This window comes from Furipterus horrens, unplaced genomic scaffold, assembly GCF_987537825.1.
Source record: "Furipterus horrens unplaced genomic scaffold, mFurHor1.1.pri manual_scaffold_2, whole genome shotgun sequence".
NCBI lineage: Eukaryota > Metazoa > Chordata > Mammalia > Chiroptera > Furipteridae > Furipterus > Furipterus horrens.
Genome location: NW_028327172.1, coordinates 40,743,394 through 40,762,218, shown reverse-complemented (window position 1 = coordinate 40,762,218; position 18,825 = coordinate 40,743,394). Strand labels below are relative to the sequence as shown.

Sequence of the window (18,825 nt, the reverse complement as noted above, 5' to 3'; positions counted from 1 at the left end):
TGTTTGTTCATTTGTTTTTTAGATTCCACATGTAAGTAAAATTATACAGCATTTGCCTTGCTCTGCTGGACTTATTTCACTTAGCATAATACCCTCTAGGTCCACCCATATTGTCTCAAATGGCAAGATTTCATTCTTTTTTATGGCTGAATAACATTCCATTGTATATATGTACCACATCTTCTTTATCCATTCATCTATCCATGGACACTCAGGTTGCTTCCATACTTGGCTATTCTCATCCAAATGATGCTTGAGGGTAAAGTACCAAACCTATAAGGTTTCATTTAGAAAACTAAATGAAAATAAGCAATATTTCACCTGTACCTAAGGTTAAAAACATATGTGGAAGGTAATAATTTAAATGTTATGCTTTCTTAACAGAGGAAGTCCTGAACTAGGGGTGAGACCTCTCTGCCCAAGATTTTCTGCCTCAGTCATGTGGAGTGAAGTGGTATAACCCTGCCTCCCAAATGTATCAGTAGTGTTCTCAGCAAGGGTCAGTATAGAGCACATCTATTTATTGAAACTAACATTAAGACCCTAAAGGCAGAATAGAAAAAATAATCAGTACATGAAATGAACTTTAAGGCAGTAGGAATATAAAACGTTGTTCATTATGTAGATAATCTAGTTTTTCTGTTTCACACCCAGTATCATTCTCTGCTCAGATATATTTAAAGGGTTATTGTAAATGTGGTATTTCAAAGGCTTTTTAACACTTCTGCAACAAATTCTTATTCATGCAGTTAACATCTATAAAGTGTCTAGAGGACTGTGCCACATAAATGCTTAAGTTATTTTTATGTTCTGCATGATTCAAAATTGAAGGATAAGAAGCTGATATAACTGCTATTACATTACAAAACAGTTGCTCTTAGGAATTCATTTTATTTACTTCTTTTCTGTTTTAAATGCTTTATGTGACAGGATACAGAATTTGCTACTCTTTAAAGAGTTCACAAATCTTTTAAAAATTATTTTACTGATACATTTACCATCACTGTTTGACATTATCTCAGTTAAGAAGCTTCCTTAAATTCCCTGAATATTTAAGATTTCCAAAGAAGATGCAGCATGTGACTGAAATATCTATTTCCACAGAGAATCCGGACTACATACAAAAAGCAGTTATGGCCAAGGGCAGATGCTTCAGTCCAGCCTCACTTCATCTGGCTGATGTCTGTTTTAAAAACCTCTGATGAGGCTTCATTATCCACAAGATAAAGCAATTTGGTCTCTGAGGCCTTCAACGATACGGCTTAACCTACCTACTCTTCGGGCCTTCTTTCCCACAGCTGCCCTGTGCCAGGCTGTGTTTCACTCAAGCCATCCCATCTATCTGACGCCCAGCCAGACAGGATTTCCCAAAAGGCTTTTGTCAAATCCCTTCCTTCTAGGTAGTAAACATTTCACAAGTTATTTTTCCTGACATCAATCCTAGACTATAAATTCTCAGACGGAAGAGCTATGCCACATACATTTCATTTTCCCAGAGATCACAGAATATTCTAGTTGGTCAGTAAATATCTGATGATAATGTTTCTAGAGCCAAAAGTGTTAAACTCTGTCCCTAGATCTAATGACTGACTGACTTTGGCAATAACTTGATCTCTCTGCCTCACTTTTCTTCTCTGTGAAATAAAAGATATTTGCTACCAATATTCTGAAGTCTGGAAATGTGAAGTAACCCTTTCCAAATCTGGAATATTAATTTGCTAACATATAAAAAACTGAACTGGTGGTTTTGTGCTTTCTGTAACTATCCGTCCCTTAAAAGCCAGCATCAATATGGAAACTTTTGAGAACTCTCAGAGCTAAGGTAAAAATGGCATCAGATTAACTTGGGACAACTTTTGAGAAATGCTTTTAAGACATACCCAGATTGTCCCTCTGTCTGTACTACAGCTGTCTGATGCAGTAAAACTTGTGACTTTGCTGAAAGGGGCACTTACTGATTTTCCTGTAGGTGTTTCCAGGTGTGGCAGTAGAGCATTTCCGGTTCTCTGCAGTAGTTTTCCCCTTTGAAAGCTGAGGATGAAGGAGGTACAGTACATCAACAGCAGTTCAGAACCTCAGAGTCATGGAACCCCTCATATTAAGTGAAAAAAAAGAAAGAAAGAAAAAGAAAAGATTGGGAGACAAAAATTAAGTCAGAAATCCAACTGAATAGAAAGAACTCAGAACAAACAAACAAATCCAACAGAAGGTTTCCAAGTGAAAAATTATCAAGGCAAAAGGAAAAAAGTCTCTCCGCAGGCCATCTGCCTTGCCCATGCTCATCTAAGCCTCTACTCTGGCTGCCTGCAGACTGGGCTAGGAGGGGCACACCTCTTAGTTTAGTTAGAAGGGCAGAGGGAACTCCTGCCTCCACTTCACAGTGCCTTGGTTTGGCCCACGGCCTGCCGAAGTTGGCCTGGAGGGGGCACTTAATTAGCAGTCTACCTGTAAAGGCCTCAAACCATGTCTCTGTGGAGCTAGGAAATATCAGGTTGAGTTTCAGGATGTGGCACTTCTGTTTTGAAAGAACTATTGGAGATGTTATAAAAACAGCACCTTATACTCCCGGGGGGAAAAGAAGGACAAAGTGATATTGGTGCAGTCATTATCTGGCCTCAGAGAGGCTACCTGGAAATCACTGAGCCAATCCTAGTAATAAAACTCTTCTTAGAGTAGCTTTATACCTTTGCAGCTTGCAAAAATGACCAGTAAAAAAAAAACCTAAAGGCCTTTGAACTTTATTGCTAACTGGATTAGAAAGCTAGAAGATCCAGGTTCAAGTCCTGGTTCTGCAGTTTCAGTTCTGAATTCTGGGGCAAATTGTTTAAGCTCTGAGTGAAGGTTTTCTCATCAGTAAAACTGAGATAACAGCTATCCTAAGTACCTTATGAAGAGGAGGCAAGGTTTAAAGAGATGACAGATTTGTAAAGGGGTTATGAACTATGAAGGGTTTTAATGCCAACAATGATTTTTATTATGATAATATTAGACTGTCACTGATGTAATATGATCAAGATGATTCCACTTACCTTAAATAGAATATACAGTATGTATAAAAAAATCCCAAAACCATAGATTGGAATAATCTGCCCCATCAGGCCTCTTCCACTACCTCCTCCTCCTCCAGTGCCTCCACCTGATCCTCTGGCCTTTGCAAAGGCCTCTGCAAGGTGAGACCTCTGGGCATGAGTCGCAGGGGTCTGGCCATCAAAGGGTGCTTGGTGATGATGCATCATTGGTGGAAATTGACCCAACTTCCCTGAGAAAATAAATTAATCTGTCTTTATTTCTCTACTATTTTTAATATGGCTATTGTGAAATCACCTAATGCACTGAGGTACAAATAACAGAAGCCAACTTAAATAAGTTTAAGAAAAAAGAGGAACTTGATTATAAGGACATAGAGGTATCACACAGATAATATGATATGGCTACCTCTAGCTCTTCGCCAAACCCATTTTTTTTCTTCCTTTTGGGTCCACAGCTAGGCATTTTTCAGCTTCCCATACAGTTAAATGTGGTCATGTGACTGAGTTACAGCCATAGGGATATGTGCTAATTTAAGGCCTGGCCTATAAAACCTCCCATGTATCAAACTCTATGTTCATTTCCTCTCTGCAAGCTGGATGCTGCACCTAAGGAGACCGTGGACATCATGTGATGATGAAAATGGCAGAGCCTCCATCAACCTGGGTTCCTGATAACTGTGTGGCACAGAGCCTTCCACTACTACCATCCCTGGCAACTTAGAACCAATTGGACCTGCTTATGTGAGGAGAAATAAACTCCCATTGTGTTGGGGCCATTGCACACTTTGGAGTCTGTCACAGCAGGCAGCCACCCCTAACTAACACAGATAAGGAAATGCAATCTGGTCTCAGAAGAACAGAACTAGAAACTGGAAATCAATCAGGATTCAGGACAGCTACTCTCACATTCTCTCTCATCTTTCTCCCTCTCTATGGGGTCACAAGCCTGTTTTTCTGTTTCTCTATGTATTAGCCTCTTCATTCTCCTTTCTCTGCGGGCCATTTCTTCAGCTTCTTTGGGAACATGGAAGAAGATGGTCATCCCCAAGCCCTTCATTTGCATGTCCTGCAGGAGGCCGGCAGAGACTGGCCCTATTTCACGTTCCTGGAGGGAGATTTTTGAATGCCCAGCTGGTGTAGGTATGAATCCCTTTCCAGTCAGCTGCAGCTGAACAGACAGGATTCATGTAGTACAAATAGGGTCACGGGAGTCCATCCCTTGAGAGAGAGAGCACGACTTAGAGAAGGGAGCGGGTATCAGTTTTCTAGCATTTCTTTCCCCCAATCAGAAGCAGCCAAATATTAACACCAACTGCCAAACCTACTGAGAGCCAGAAGTGAGAAAGAAAGGGAAGATATTTGTTCAAAAGGTCATGTAAACAGGCTCGTGTGGAACAATCTCAGAGATAAAACTAAAGAAGAGAACACTAGAGAGCAGAAAGACTTCGTAAATCAGACTCTAAAAATACAAACTATACAGTGAACAACTGTTGAATTTGACTTCAATAAAATTATAGATTTCTGTTTCATAAAGAATACCATGAACAAAATTAACACAGATGACAAGAAAAAGCTTCGGCAACATCTAAAATTGACAAGGGATTAAAATACCCAGAATGGACGTAAAATTTCTACAATTAAATATGAGCATCACAGGAAACCCAATAGAAAAAATGGTTAAAATATATGAGTAGGGGACTTATATCTCAAAGCTTAAATCATTGAAAAATAGTATAAAAATTATATAAAGGCCCTGGCCAGGTTGCTTCAGTTGGTTGAAGCATCATCCCATACATCAAAAGATTGTGGGTTTTTTGATCCCTGGTTGGGGTGCATATGAAAGGCAACTGATTGATGCTTCTTTCTCACATCGATGTTCCTTTCTCTCCCTCCCTTTCTTTCCCTCTCTCTAAAAATCAATAAATATATCTTTGGGTGAGGATTAAATTATACAAAGATATGATCAAATTCAAAGTAAAAGCAATGAGTTACAAATTATAATATAAATACATTATAGTGAAATATATTTGAGACCCACCAGAAGGGAAAACATTAGAATGGTGGGTGCTCGTAAGGACTGGCAAAGATGTGGGCAGGCAAGAACCCTCATGCACGGTGAGATGAGCACAAACTGATCCAGCCATTCTGATAAATGATCTGTCTGCACTGGTTGACATTAAATGTGTCTATGCCCTATGATCCACTGATCCCACTCTGGTGCACAAATTGCAGAGAAATTCTCAGATAAGGCTGTCTACATCCCAATTTGAATTATAGACTTTATAGATGTCTGTGAGAATGTTTGCCATGACAATGTTGTAGCAGAGGGCTTTAAGAAACTTTGCTTTCCATAACTGAAAGAATGAAAAAAGGTCAATATGGAGTGGATACAAATATGGGATTCTATGTAGCTTTTAGAAATCACACTTTAGCTATACCTACAACAACATGAGTGCATCTTAAAAAGGATAGCATTGAGTAAAAAAAAAAAAAAAAAAAAAAAAAAAAAGCAAATACCACAATTATACTACGTATCTTTTCAAGCAAATATGCAGAGGTAAAAGGACGTAAAACAACATTATAGTGGGTGCATATGAATGCGGAAGGTAATGAGAATTAAAAATAAAGGGTTAAAAAAGAAAAAGAACAAAACAAGAAAGGCAACTTGCACTGATGATGTTGATAAGGTGCTATGAACTAAGGACTACCTTTAAGTCACTTCTCTGCTCCAGAGGTAAGAAAGAAGATTGGTGGTCAGGCAGGGAGGTAAGAGAGCTAACCACTGGATCAACTGCTGTCTGCCTTGAATCCTTCCTCAGCCAAGCTCCACTTCTCCTTTCCCACAACTCACTTGGGATGATATGGAAATTATGGGAAAACATGCTTCTTTTTATGAGAAGGTTAGCAATAGAACAGAAACACAGCTTTAGAAAGTAGAAGGAAAGCAGGTCACCAGTCCTTATTCTGGGTGCTGGTGACTATTACGTTGCTATGAAATTGTTAAGGATGTTACTATATTAATTGGTGAATACTGGCTTTAAGACTATAATGCACCCTCAGAAAAATGCCTAGCCAACATCCAAGCAGCTGAATAACCCTTCTCTTGGGAGAATTAGATATATTGAGTGGCTAGTGTTCAATAAATTATATTTAATATTTGTAGTAATATGTTGAACTTCATTTCACTATACTGAGAATTCTCTTCAAAGCCTGGCATAAAACAAAAAGTAAAAAAAAATAATAAAATAAAACCAGGTAATGGCATAAAAAGCATTATTTTGCATTTCTTTTTTTTTAAATAATAGTACCCACCTCAAAGGAATGTTATTCTTTTTTAATTAATTAATTTTTTTTTTAATTTACTTTTAGAGAGAGGGGAAAGGAGAAAGAGAGGGAGAGAAACATCACTGTGTGGTTGCCTCTCACTCGTGCCCCCAACTGGGAACCTGACGTGCAACCTAGTCATGTGCCCTGACTGGGAATCGAACCAGCGACACTTGGCTCACAGCCCGACACTCAATCCACTGAGCCACAGCAGCCAGGTATTTTGCATTTCTAAAATTAAAAATTGATAATGCTAAAGAGTACATATCTCCCTCCAAACTCTTTTAGATCTGTCAGCCAGAAAGATTTATTGGACAGCTATTCTAGTCAGGGCTCTGTGCTATACGTAGGAAAGGAGGAAAGCCATAAATGAAATAGAAACAATAGTTCCCACATGGAACAGTGCTTTTAAAAAGGGGCATATCCAAAACAGACAAGAAAAAGGAGCAGGGTATCACGGACTTTATTACTAGACAAACCAAATGTCTATTGAAAGAATGCAAAAAGGAAAAACAAAAAAGAGGAGAGAAGTGAAATGGGATGAATCACTGAAGGGAATGGGACTCAGAAAAGCAGAGAAGCAAAGGCACACCAGGAGAAAAGAAGAATGTGTGCAACAAGGAAGAGGTGAGAACAACAAAAGAACAAAGACTAAGGGTAATTACCAAATTACTGGGTTGGCCAAAAAAAGTCCATTACAGTTTTTCCATAAAAGACACATTTTTAATTTTCACCAAAAGTTTATTGATTTGGATATTTTGAGTATGTTGGTTGTCTCCCGCTACTGGCTTCTAGTGGGTAGAGGCCAGGGGTGCTCACGCTAAACATCTTCCAAAGCATAACACAGCCCCACAGCCAAGAATTGGCTAAAATTTCAACAGCACCAAGAAACTTCTCAAACCACTTTTGACACATTCAGTCAGTCATAGTACCTTCTCCATATACTGCACAAATCTCTTTTGCATTTCAGTTGCATTACTACCTTTCTTGAAATAATAAAGCATAATATGCCGAAAATGTTGAGTATCTTCTTCCACCTTCAATATTAAAATGGCTGCACAAAAATTCACCAGTTTTAATATATTTTTTAATACACACTGATATAACAGTTGTCACAATACAATCTAACAAAATTGTTTCAAATGAAGTTAAAGAAAGTTAAGCACTGGCCAACCCAATAGTTTTGCTCCATTAAGAGAACTAACAGATAAGGAGAGGGAAGTGAGGGTGCTATTTAAATGATAACTTGTCGTGTATAAATTTGATACTGTGTGTGTAGGATCCCGGAAGTGACTAATAAGAAAGGTGTTTGAGGGGGATTAATCTAACACTTGAGTATAGGGACTAAAAGAGAAATTGGGTTCTGGGAAGTCAGCAAGAGGGCAGTAATTCAGCTCTGAGATGCAATGGCCTGAGGTGCTGGCTACAGCTATAAGAGGAGAGAAGAGGTCTAAGGGCTCCTACCATGTACGCATAATCAGCAGCATTTAATATTGAACAGAATACAGAGCTAACTGAGGAGGAGGTAAGAATACTCCAAAGTCAGTTTAAGATAGTTAGAGAAGACAATGAAGAACCTGGGGAGGCTTATGATGATGGGAAGACTGAGTACACATTTTTCACACGCTGAATTTCAGGGTTGGAGGCACATTCAGAAAAAATTGCTATTAGACTATATAGTTGGGCTTGAGAAGAAACTCTAAGCTACCTAAATGACAAAGCTAATGAAAATTAGGTAAGTGAACCATACCCATAACAAAAAGGTTGGAGGGATATGTGCACTTGTATGTAAAAAGCAGAAAAGAAAATTGAGCTGCTCAAAGAGGACCAGAAACAAACCAGTATCATAAAAGAGGAGGATAGACTTGAAAGCAACTGAGAAGTCCAGAAATAACTGATAAAGGCTAATGGCAATCCCTGTTTTAGACACCACATCATCTTGAGAAATGGGTGGCCATCACATGAAACTTTATCTACCTGTTTAGACAATAAGAAAAACCAATGTATGACAAAGCATCATAGAATCTTCAGAGTCAGAAGGAGCCTTAAAAGTCATCCAGTCTTGGGATGTAAAGTACAGCACAGGGAATACAGTCAGTAATACATAGTGTAATAACTATGTATTCCAGTGCCAGGTGGATACTGGACTATCAGCGGGAACACTTCGTCAAGCATGTGATTGTCTACTCGCTCTGTTATACACTTGAAACTAATACAAAATAATATTGAATGTGGACTATAATTGAAAAGTAAATTTTAGAAAAGGTCATCCAGTCTCTTTCAACAAATGGATGGGGACAAAAGGATGAAGTTGGGTCCCTAATTCATTCACAACGTATTAAATTTTAAAATTAACTCAAAATGTATTAAAAACCTCAATGTAAGAGCTAAAACTACAAAACTCTTAGAAAAAAACAGACATAAACCATCATGATCTTGGATTAGGCAATAGTACCTTAGATGTGACACCAAAAGCATAAGAACCAAAGGAAAAAATAGGTAAATTAAACTTCATCAAATTTTAAAACTTGCATGCTACAAATGACACCATCAATAAACTTGAGACAACCTAATGAATTGGAGAACATATTTGCAAATCATATATCTGAAAATGGTCTAATACCCAAAATATATAAAGAACTCCTACCACTCAAAAATAACAATACAAATAGCCCGTTTAAAAATGGCCAAAGCTCTTCATAGACATTTCTCCAAAGTAAATAAAAGGCCAATAAGCACATAAAAAGATGTTCAACACCACTAGCCAACAAGAAAATGCATATGAAACCCACAATGAGATTCCACTTTATACCCACTAGGATGCTATAATAAAAAAAGACAGATAATATATAGTGTTGGAATATATCTCCTTGGGCAAGGGAAACAAAAGAAAAAGAGACAAATGGAACTACATCAAAGTTAAAGGCTTCTGCACAGCAAAGGAAAACCCCCAACAAAACGAAGGGAAAAACAACCTACTGGATGGGAGAAGATATGCCAATGATACATCCAATAAGGGGTTAATATGCAACATTTATAAAGAACTCATATAACTTAACACCAAAAAAACCCTAACAGCACAATTAAAAAAGTAGGCAGAGGACCTGAATAGATCCTTTTCCAAGGAGGACACAAAGATGGCCAAGAGACATATTAAAAGATGTTCAACATCAGTAGTCATCAGAGAAATGCAAATTAAAACCACAATGAGATAACATCTACACAATTTTCAGAATGGCCATCATCAATAATCAACAAACAAGTGTTGGTGAGGATGTGGAAAAAAGGGAACCCTCCTGCCCTGTTGGTGAGAATGCAGATTGGTGCCGCCACTATGGAAAACAGTATGGAAGGTTCTTCAAAAAATTAAAACCGGAACTGCTTTGTGACACAGCACTTAACACTTTTAAGTATATTCGTATGTCAGAAGAAATCCAAAACACTAATTCAAAAAGATATATGCACCCTTATGTTCATTGTAGTGTTATTTAATAGCAAAGATATGGAAGCAACCCAAGTGCTCATCAATAGATGCCTGGATAAGGAAGGTGTGGTACATAAATGTCATTCAACCATAAAACAAGAATGAAATCTTACAATTTGCAACAACATGGATGGACCTAGAGGGTATTGTGCTAAGTGAAATAAATCAGAGAAAGACAAATATCATATGATTTCACTTATCTGTGGAATCTAAAAAACAAAATAAATAAACAAACAGACGTACAGACACAGAACACAAACTGATCGTGGCCAGAGGGAAGGGGGCTTGGAGGGACAGGAGAAAAAAGTGATGGGATTAAGAAATACAAACTGGTAGTTACAAAGTAGCCATTGGGATGTAAAGTTCATCATAGAGAATAGTCAATAATATCATGATAACTAGGTATGGGACTCAGTGGGTACTTGAAACATTGTGGGGGGCCCACTGCGTAAATTACATGATTGTCTAACCACTATGCTGTACATCTGAAACTAATACAGAATACTACTGAATGTCAAAGAAAGAAAAAGTGTTGGTAAGGTTGTGGAGAAAATGGGAACTCTCATACTCTGCTGATGGGAATGTAAACTAGTGCAACCACTCTGGAAAACAGTCTGGCAGTTCCTCAAAAGGGTAAACAAAGTTTTCATACAACCCAACAATGATCTTTTCAGGTACATATCCGAGAAGAATATTCTCACCCCAAAACTTCTATACAAATGTTCATAACAGCATTATTTACAATAGCCAGATATCCATCAACTCACAAATGGATAAGCAAAATATGTTATATCCATACAGAATATTATGTGGCCATAAAAAGGAATGAAGTACAATAATGCTACAATATAGATGAACTTTGAAAACATTATGCTATGTGAACAAAAGCCAGTCATGTAAGACTACATATTATATGATTCCATTAATAGGAAAGGTCAAGAATAGGCAAACCTGTAAAGACAGAAAGCAGATTAGTGGCTTCTTAGGGCTGGGGCAGGGGGGATGATAAAATGTTCTGACATTGATTGTGGGGATGATTGTACAACTTTGTGATTAAAAACCACCAACTATACACTTTAATAGGTAAATTGCTTGGTATATGAATTATATCTCAATAAAGCTATGTTTTAAAGGCATCTAGTCTAACCACCTGTGTTTAATATGCTTTCCTCCCTTCAGTGGTGGTCTTGACTTTGCTGAATGCCATCCAACAGAAAACTAAGTACTTTCCCCAGGAAGCTCATGCCACATCTGTACAGCTCTAACTGTTAGACCTGTCTTGAGTTAATGAGTAATGGGAGTAAGGAAGGAAGTACAATATAGGGTTTCAAAAAGCAATACTAACTGAATTAAGATGTGTCAAGAAGTAGAGAAACATGACTGATAAAAGAGAATGTAGATCGAAATTAAAGAGAAGCTGAAAGAGTAGAGAATACTATTTTCAAAGGTAGGAGAGGAACTGGCGTGCAATGGAACACACAGGCTAGATAGAAAAAATACGTTTTATGTCTTAGGACCTATGAGAAATCTAAGCATTTTACATTTGGTGTAATAGTGCACAGGTTTACTACTGATACTTAATGCCCCAGGCACTGTGTCAGACACTGAGATTAAAATGACAAAACAGAGGTCCTGTCTTTAAAGAGTTTACAGACAAAAAGTATGATTATAACATGGTGGTAACTGTGCCTTAACCATCAAATCCAATGGCTTTTTCCTTAGTTCTCACTCTTAGGACTCTGCAACACAAGAGAATACCACCACATACTAGCCATGCAATAAGTACTGCGTTAATCTGAATAAATCCTTGTCAACCTTTCTGCCTTAATCTCTATGGCACATCACTCTACTGAGCTTGCTTGTTTTCCCACTAAGGTCCTTTAACCTATTCCTTCCCAGACTCTTGCACTGGTTCTTCTTTAATCCTTTCCCCCCAAGATTATCTCTTAACTTCCTTCCTTCTTACCTCTCTCCCTCCCTCCTTCCTTCCTTTCATTTTTTATCATATTTTTCCATTACTTTTTAGCCCCTTTTACCACCCCCCAGCAACCACCACACTGTTGTCCATGTCCATGAGTCCTTTTTCCTTGTGCTCAGGCCCTCCACCCCCTAATCCCCACCCCCTAGCTGTCACCCTGATCTCTACCTATGAGTCTGTCTCTGTTTCGCTTGTTCAGAGTCCACATATGAGTGAAATAACATGGTATTTTTTTTCCTCTGACTGGCTAATTTCACTCAGCATAATGTTCTCCAGTTCCATCCATGCTGTTGCAAAGAGTAAAATTTTCTTCTTTTTTTACAGCCGAGTAGTATTCCATTGTGTAAACATCCCATAGTTGTTTTATCCACCCGTCTATTGATGAACACCTGGACCTCTTCCACACCTTGAGGACTGTATAATAAATAACACTGCAATGAATATAGGGCTACTTATGTTCCTTTGAATTAGTGTTTGGGGTTCCTTCAGATAATATTCCCAGAAGTGGGATTGCTGAATCAAAAGGCAGATCCATTTTTTAATTTTTGATGTATCTCCATACTGCTTTCCACAGTGGCTGCATTGCCACCAACAGTGCAAAAGGGTTCCCCTTTCTCCACATTCTTGCCAGCACTTGTTGTTTGTTGACTGATTGACTGATTTTTAAATGTTTGATTTTATTGTTTTTCTATTGTAATTGTCCCATTTTCCCCCCACTGCTCCCTGCCATTCCGACCACCCCTTCTCCTACAGTCAATCCCCACCCTGTTGTCCATGTCCATGGGTCATTTATACTAGCTCCTTAACTAGACATCTCTCTTCTTACTCCCCTCGCCCCTTCTCCCTTGTCTCCAGGTCACTGTTAGTCTGCTCCTTGTTTACATGTCTCTGGTTCAGTTTTGCTCATTTGTTTGTGTTGTTCATTAGTTTCCTGTTTTAGGTGATATCATGTGGTATTTTTCTTTTACTGCCTGGCTTATTTTGCTGAGCATAATTCTCTCTTAGTTCCATCCACGTTGTCACAAATGGTAGGAGTTCCTTCTTTCTTTCTGCTGCATAGTATTCCATTGTCTAAATGTACCACAGGTTTTTGACTGACTCATCTACAGATGGGCACTTAAGACTGTTTCCAGCACTTGACTATTGTAAATAACACTGCTGTGAACATAGGGGTGCAGTGCTTCTTCTGAATTGGTGTTTCAGGATTCTTCAGGTATAATCCTAGCAGTGGAATCCCTGGATCAAAAGGCAGTTCCATTTTTAATTTTTTGAGGAAATTACATACTGTTTTCCATAGTGGCTGCACCAGTCTGTTTGCTGATTTATTGATGATAGCCATTCTGACAGGTGTGATAGCTCATTATGGTTTTAATTTGCATTTCTCTGATGATTAGTGACATTGAGCATCTTTTCATATATCTATTGGCCATGCATATGTCCTCTTTGGAGAAGTGTCTGTTCAGGTCCTTTGCCCATTTTTTAATTGGGTTGTATTTTTGGTGTTGAGTTTTATAAGTTCTTTGTAAGTTTTGGGTATTCACTGCTTATCAGATGTATCAGCAGATATGTTCTCCCATTCTGTGGGTTGTCTTTTTATTTTGTAGGTGGTTTCCTTTGCTGTGCAAAACTTTTTAGTCTGATAGAGTCCCATTTGTTTATTTTTTTCTTTTGTTTCCCTTGCCTAGGGAGATATGTCATATAAAATATTGCTATGAGCAATGTCCAAGATTTTATTGCCTATGTTTTCTTCTAGGATTTTTATGGTTTTGGGTCTAACACTTAAGTCTTTAATCCATTTTGAATTTATTCTTGTGTGTGGTGTAAGAAGGTGGTCTAGTTTCCTTTTTCTGCACATATCTGTCCAATTTTCCAAACAGCATTTAATGAATAAATTATTTTTCCTTTGACAAAAATAATTCATTTTCAAGGCATCCATTATAATTTCCAAAAGGTATAACTCTAGTTCTGACCCTTCCCTCAAGCTCCCATTTCTAATCTCTAAATCTCATTAGCATATTTAGATCCTTTTATACGTCTATCATCTCAAACCTAAAAATAAAACTCAAGTTCACCTTCCAAAACCTGTTCCCTCCTGTATTTCTTTGCTTTGTAGAGTCGTTCTCTGACCTTTATGCTTGAAAACCATAACTTCTGCCGCCTGTGACTAAGGGTATATCTGAAATGGCAGGCTTGAGTCAGAATGCTGAATTTGGGAGCGATTTTTCTTTTTGAAAGTTAACTGTTCTTAACAGGGAGCAACCTCACCTCTTGGATCTTGGTACCACCATGATTCTCAGAACTTAACAGCCCAGAATGTTTAAAAAGTCCACAACTATAAAACATTTAGAAATGCCTATTTGATTTTTTAAAATTTTAATGAAATACTCCAAGTGTACAAAAAAGTATAAATAATATATGAGCCCTTGTATACTTACTTACCATGAAGATGTAACAGGAACTCCCATGGATCCTCTCTGAGAGAGCCACAGCTCTGAATTTGGTGGATCACTAGGTGTGCTTTTAGATTTTCCTACATAAGTATCCATCCATAAACTATATAATATTACTGTCAGTATTTTAGAACGTTGTATTATGAATGGAGAGTAGTGACGGTTGTATAACAACGTGAGTGTACCTGATGCCACCGAACTGTACACCTTGTGGTTAAAATGATTAATTTTATGTATATTTTACCACAATTTTAAAAACTTTTATATTATGGTATCATACTGTACTCATGCTTCTGCAACTTCCGTTTTTGCCTTTTTTCCTTGGGTGGGAATCAATATCTTGGCCTAGAAATGTTCCATGTTGATACATGTAGCTCTAGTTCATTTACTCAAGGAAACTCCTTATATATGTATGTCATGATTTATTTACCCCCTCCCCAGCTGATAAACATTTAAGTTATTTCCACTTTTCGCTATTCAAATGTTCTGCTCTATAGCTACATTACAAACAGGTTTTGTAGGGTGGGGGGGTTTAATGTGCTTTAAAAAAAAACAACTAAAGAGATCAGAACATTAAAGATATTAGAACATTAAAATTGCAGAATATCCAAAACAGAAAACAGCTGTTTTCACTATCTCTAAATGTACTTAAGTATTCCCTAAAATGGGACTTGACTAAATCCTAATTGTTTATTGAAAGCTTTCACCAGATATAGTTTTGTTAAATTATTAATACTTCACTTAGCATATCATTTAAGCTTGACTAAAAACTTAATGGATTTTACAGAGTGAAGCTCTACTTTCCACTTTTAATAACCATCCCTACTGCTAAAAACAAAAACAAAAACTCTAGCACTGTTAACAAAAGAGCTTTCTGAAAGCAACATTAAACCATCTGCCGCATTTCATTCTCAGGGCAAATAAATCAATAGAGAACTGAATGTGTTTTTATTTCTGATTACACAGTTCAAGAAAGATCTCACGGGCTAGTTCCTTAAAATACGTAAGCTTCTTTCTAAATACTGAGGCAGTTCAAGAGGCCACATTTAATTCAGCGTTGCTTAAGGTGGAGGCTGGGAAAACAGCTGTTTCTTCATCACTAGTCTCCAAGGGCCTCTTCTTGTTACACTCGCCTCCCAAATTAACTTTGCTTACCACTGCTTTGATGTTTTCTGCTAATTTAACCAGATATTTCCTCATCTTTTGCCAACCTCCCCCCTCTAGCTCATCCTACTTACTACTAAAAGAGATATTTATGTCTAAATTGCTTAGCATAGGAACTAGCCATATACTCTACATGTGATAACCATTTCTGTTCTGTTACCGGAGTAATTTTCCTGAAGTATAATTCTAACTGGTCTTGCCATTTTTCTGATCAAAGGCTTTCAATGGTTCCCACTTTGAGGCAGCAAAGTGAAGCAAAATGAGTACCATCTTTTCGGTCAGAGTTATTAGCTAAGCTCCTGGCTGTGCCTCCAACAATTTAAGTGGAGGTTAAATGGCCCTTTCTAGAGTTCATTTTCATAATCTGTAAAATGGTAATAATGATGCCTATTTCTCAGGGTTGTTACAGGATTACAGATTAAATAAAATAACATATACGAAGCACCCAGCACACACAGTAGGTGTTTAACAAGTGCAGATGTTCCCTCCTTACAAAAAGAATTCCTAAATAGCTAAATTACACAATCTAGGTCAAAAGTACTTTTTCACACTTCTTTCCTATTACATACTGCTGATTCAGCCTAATTGGACTCCTCACCATGCTTTGAACCTACCTGGTGATTCCTTGCTTCTAAGCCTTTATATTCCAGTGGTTCTGCTTTTCTCTCCAACTCCACATAATCTAAATGCAGCCTATCCTTCAAGGTCCAGGCCTCTGCCCTCACCCCAAAGCATTTTCTCTGCACGTACTTAGAACACACTTCTCGAACCTCTTTAATTGCACTTATCACACCTGGCTTTATTTAAGAGTTACATGTATGTGTCCGTCATACAGCATCTATTTGAATGGATTGTGAAACAGAAATAGGTAGCATCTTCCACTATACACTGTTTCTACCCAATTTTATTTAGTGCTGACTGAAACCTATCTGAGAAAAAGAAAAGCAGTCTCTGACACCCAGAAGCTGAATGGTACTATCAGCTTGGCCTTGCTCTTGCTGCGAGCTGGCCTGGCACTCACAGTTAAGTCCCAGTGTTCTCCTGCTAATTGTAAGCAATTCCAGGGCATAAACATCAAACCATCAAACAACACCATTTTGGGATCATAATGGATCAAGACAAAAAAAGAAAGGAAAAAAAAAAAGGACTGTCATCTGCCTGAACACAGACAAATCATGAACACTGCCCCCCATTCTTGGATAACGAGTGACTGCTGCTTCACCAATTACAGCTTAGTCTTTCTCTAGTCTGCTCTCCCTTTAGATAATCTCTATTAAGACACCCTATCATAGAATTTTCCCCACTTACTGACAGCACCATAAAGCCCCACATCCTTACACCCTCCTCAAAAATCACCTAATCCAAGTCCAAATCCAATAATACGGCTTTTCAAACATTCTCTTACTGAGGTACCGTGTTCTCCATCGTGTGCATGCTCCCTCGCGACAACTAATAAACCCAGCTTGTTCAACCAGAGGTGCATTCCTGTTGTCCTGTGGCTGGAGAACAAACAAACTTCTTGAGTAAGAGTGCAGTGTTTTCTTTATGCTTGGGGCCCCCACAGGGCCTGCTCTGGGTCTTACATCCTGTTCACTTGGTTGATGACCTGGCTGACTTACACTGTGACTGTAGGCCTTTACTGAATCCCAAGACCCAGCCCAGTCACTCTCAGGATTCAAAACAGCTTTTTACTTCATTATCCTGAGTGATCCCAACTTCCCAGTTCTGAGAACAGGAAATGGCAGTGAGGACCACTAATCAAGGCACGTCACGCACAACCGCACTGCTCCGCACCACTCCCCTCTCAGTTTCTGAACCTGAAAAAGAACCCCACTTACATGCATTCACAGGCTCTCATATTGTCTCCTCTCATCTTTGAACAGTCTTTCAGAGTAGATATAATTTAAGATAACAAAGCATTATGCATGTATATGTGTATTTTCACATCTCAGAGAGCTCAAGATGTAGTGGGCACGACTCACTTGAGGAGAACACGTTGACAAAAAGTCTGAGCTTTCCAGAAAAACAGGAAAGGGCTGGTAAGAACGCCTATTTATAAGCATTCAAAGTGAAACACAGGCAAGCAGGGTCAGCAGGAGAGATGCCAGATATGACACTACTGTGGGAGCACCAACTGGAGGTGGTGGGTTGGACGCCCCCAACCCCACCCCTGAAGCCAACAGCACAGAGGCAGCACACTGTCATCTTGGAGGGCTTCAACTACCCTGTCGCCTGTTCAAAGTCTTAGTCAGCTAACGCTGATCTAGTGTGCTGACATTTTCATGTTCCACAGACACATAAGGTAAAAAAGCATGGGAACCGCTACTCTGGCCAAAGGAGAAATAGGCTGGTGAAATGAAAGGAGAACCATAGGAGAAAGAGACCATGCCAACCTAGTATCTGTGGCAACAAAGCAGGGGTTGCATGGCATAGGCTCTAGGAAGACAGAACCAAGAAGCCCTAAAACAGACACACAGTTCCATGGCATGAGACCATCTCTAAAAGGAAAGCCGTTTAAATACATTTGTTTGAGCATTTCAAAAATTGTTAAGCAGGTAGGAAAGGCACAGGGGAAAAAAGCAGATGTACAGGGAGCTCTTCTAAAAGAATGGAGAAAAGATGAGAAGAAAGACACATAAGCAAGAAAGAGCAGTTAAGACTTGGAAGGACCACATGAGGAGGCCAAGGTTCAAAATAAATTAGGACTTACAAAAAAGGTACTAAAGGGGTTATGTTTAGAGCAAAAGGCAAACTGCCTGATAATAAAATGTAATGTTGAATGAACTGAAGTTCTCAGCTCTATTTTACTTCCATATTCTCTGACAAAAGGAATAAGTCTGGAGTTAAATGGAAGAGAATTAACAATCCTAAGGGGAAAAAAATAAAGTTGCAGGTGGGTGAAGAGAATAAGAATAAGTTCAAGTCTATTCACTAGAAAATTTCTACTGAGAAGATTGGAAATACTTGCAAATAAGATCACTGAACTAAAGAAAATTTTAAGAAATTATGTTGATAAAAAGAAATCTTGAAAGAACGAAGATAACTATTGCTCCAGTTTGCAAGAAGGAGAGTATAGTGGGTATATCTTTACCTTTCACATATAGCATATAATTTCCCCCCATCATTTAAAACTCCTCATGAATACAATTTACTAGATTCATAATAGTCCACTCATGCATACACAATAACTTATGTAACCATAAAGAATATAATAATAATAGTAAAAAGGCAATGGCTTACAAGTGTTAATAGAGGAAGCTATAATCCCTTGGAGCCAGCATTCTTTAATTCACTCAATGTACTCAGTCTCTCATTCATTAATAAATATTTACTGCCTACTATATGCAGGCCTGATCCAAAAGTGGAGATACAGCAGTGAGTGAAACAAAAATCCCT

General features: G+C 38.3%; 1 protein-coding gene across 3 annotated transcripts in view; it reads right to left on the bottom strand.

Annotated features, from left to right (window-relative positions):
- The window catches only part of RIC3 (RIC3 acetylcholine receptor chaperone), a 33,140-nt gene extending 29,886 nt beyond the window's left edge, over positions 1-3,254 (bottom strand). For all 3 annotated transcript variants that reach the window (XM_090264269.1, XM_090264287.1, XM_090264279.1), the window contains exons 1-2: positions 3,030-3,254; positions 1,956-2,031 (exon numbers count right to left, since the gene is read on the bottom strand). In XM_090264269.1, coding sequence (XP_090120395.1) covers positions 1,956-2,031; positions 3,030-3,236 — 283 coding nt within the window. In that variant the 5' untranslated portion in view covers positions 3,237-3,254. The remainder of the gene's footprint in view (positions 1-1,955; positions 2,032-3,029) is intronic.
- Positions 3,255-18,825: the final 15,571 nt, after the last annotated feature.